We start from the raw sequence: 2,500 nt of genomic DNA, 5'->3' as shown, positions 1-2,500 counted from the left end.
ATAGAGTTCGGGGCCACAGTTATAATATAATGGAGTTCGGGGCCACAGTTATAATATAATAGAGTTCGGGGCCACAGTTATAATATAATAGAGTTCGGGGCCACAGTTATAATATAATAGAGTTCGGGGCCACAGTTAACCTCAGGACAAGGAGTCGTATCTGTTCTGATACAAATAACTAATCCATATAACATTCACGATCCCTTTTCATTAAAAATAATAAATAAATACATTTAATAATATTCAAATTTAGTCAGATAATAAAAAGTGTAGTCCAGAGTAATGTGTTCATAAAAATATGAAATATAAAATCATTTAAGTTTGACGATTGTAGTTTTATTTATAGATCTCATTCATTTATTTATTTATTTATTGTTTGTTTGTTTGTTTGATAATATTTGTTGAACTAAGTACAATAAGAAGCCTTTAACTGTGTTTCAGTATAAAGGACAGGCGAATCTTCATGTCTTTGAGGACTGGTGTGGATCCTCCGTCGCAAGCCTCAGAAAGAACCCCCACTTTCCCCAGTACCCTCATGTAGGTGTACAAACTTACGCACAAACTACGGAACTCTTTCTGTTTGACTTTTACTCTCATACTCTCTCTCGTCTGTCCTTCAGTCTCGTAACACAGTGAAGAAACTCGCCGTGTCTCCGAGCTGGAAGAATTACGGCCTCAGGATCTTTGGCTACATCCACCCGTACACCAGCGGTACACACACACACACACACACACACACACACACACACACACACACACACACACACACACATTGTGCTCAGTTTTGAGGTTCCCTCTTTATTAAACTGTCACTCTGTCTGACTTTCAGGTGAGTTTCTTTTCGCAGTGGCGTCTGCCGTTAACTGTGAGTTCTGGCTGAGTGACGATGAGAACCCGGGGAACCTGCGGCTCCGTGCTTATGTTGGAAAGGTGAACGTTGGTGCAGATGTGCAGGTTCTTTACAGGATGTCGAGGTTTGTGTTTGATGTAGAAGTGTGTACTTGTCTTATAGACTGGTGAGGAGTGGACCGCTCCGGGGGAGTACAGCAAATACACCAGCCAAATGTCCAGACCTGTGCGGTAAGTGTGTGTGTGTGTATGTGTGTGTGTGTGTGTGTGTGTGTGTGTGTGTTTGTGTAGATGTGTGTGTGTGTGTTTGTGTAGATGTGTGTGTGTGTTTGTGTGTGTGTGTGTGTGTTTGTATTTATGTGTGTGTGTTTGTGTGTGTGTGTGTGTATGTGTGTATATGTATTTATGTGTGTGTGTGTTTGTGTATACAGTATGTGTGATTAAACCTTATAGCTGAGATTTGTGCTTTATTTTACATAATAATGATGGGAGATAAAGTGAGGAGGAGATTATCATGATATCTGGAACAGGCTCCGGGTCCAACTACAGGCGAGAGAGAGAGAGAGAGAGAGAGAGAGAGAGAGAGAGAGAGAGAGAGAGAGAGAAAGAAAGAGCAAGGGAAAGAGAGAGACAGAGACACACAACTGCATCTCCTTCCTCATCACTAATGACATACCTGTCTTATATAGATAGAGGAGGTTAACCTGTGTGTATGGGGCAGTTTATACACCACTGGGTAATGTGTGTCACTGAGAGAGAGAGAGAGAGAGAGAGAGAGAGAGAGAGAGAGAGAGAGAGAGAGAAGGAAGTGTAGTGCCATTATATTGCTGTTATTTTTAATCTTTACTGTTTCTTTCTCGCAGACTTCAGCAACACAAAAGGTTTTACTTCGAGCTGATTCACAAACACAATGATCAGGGCACCGATCACGTGGAAGTCGCTGTGAGTTACTTATCTTATTTACTGTGTGTTGTGTGTGTATGTTTATTTATCTGTTTATTGTTTGTTTATTATGTATTTGTGTGTTTATGTGTGTCATATGTCTTATAATAAAGATCTAATAACCATGAATCAGTGTGTGTTAGAGTGAGGTGTGAGTGTGTGTGTGTGTGTGGGACACGTTAAGAACATTACACACGTCCAGAAAACTAATCCCATCTGAATAGAAGTCTAGTGTAATGTAGTATATTGTGTGTAGTAAACACACACACACACACACACACACACACACTTTAAGATTATTTCACTCTTGGCTGAAATCATTAAACACATCATATCTTTTTTAAACAGTGGCGACTAAATGAGGCTGGAAGGAGGTTTGAAATTATCGACTCCAGATCACTGTCTCTTTATTCTGGTAAGCTTTGCAGAGACTTGTGTGTGATGCACATACCTGTGTGTGTGTGTGTGTGTGTGTGTGTGTGTGTGTGTGTGTGTGTGTGTGTGTGTGTGTGTGTGTGTGTGTGTGTGAGTGTGTGAGATGCATTGGAAATGTTGCAGTACTGGAATAGCTGGCTCTGTCAGCACTTCAAGTCTCTGCCATGCTGGCATCCAAATATAGCTCAAATGATATGTCTGCTTGTGTGTGTTTGTGTGTGTGTGTGTGTCTTTCTTCATGTTCCTCTGAAATCTTCTCTGTCTCATCTGTAGG

General features: G+C 40.8%; 1 protein-coding gene across 1 annotated transcript in view; it reads left to right on the top strand.

Annotated features, from left to right (window-relative positions):
• Positions 1 to 2,500, top strand: part of b4galnt3b (beta-1,4-N-acetyl-galactosaminyl transferase 3b) — a 24,059-nt gene that overhangs the window by 7,974 nt on the left and 13,585 nt on the right. Inside the window, exons 4-9 of the mRNA XM_027168973.2 lie at positions 442 to 537; positions 621 to 711; positions 830 to 930; positions 1,013 to 1,080; positions 1,713 to 1,791; positions 2,140 to 2,206. Coding sequence (XP_027024774.2) covers positions 442 to 537; positions 621 to 711; positions 830 to 930; positions 1,013 to 1,080; positions 1,713 to 1,791; positions 2,140 to 2,206 — 502 coding nt within the window. The remainder of the gene's footprint in view (positions 1 to 441; positions 538 to 620; positions 712 to 829; positions 931 to 1,012; positions 1,081 to 1,712; positions 1,792 to 2,139; positions 2,207 to 2,500) is intronic.

Source organism: Tachysurus fulvidraco, chromosome 13 (assembly GCF_022655615.1).
Source record: "Tachysurus fulvidraco isolate hzauxx_2018 chromosome 13, HZAU_PFXX_2.0, whole genome shotgun sequence".
NCBI lineage: Eukaryota > Metazoa > Chordata > Actinopteri > Siluriformes > Bagridae > Tachysurus > Tachysurus fulvidraco.
This window is presented reverse-complemented; position numbering and strand designations above follow the sequence as displayed.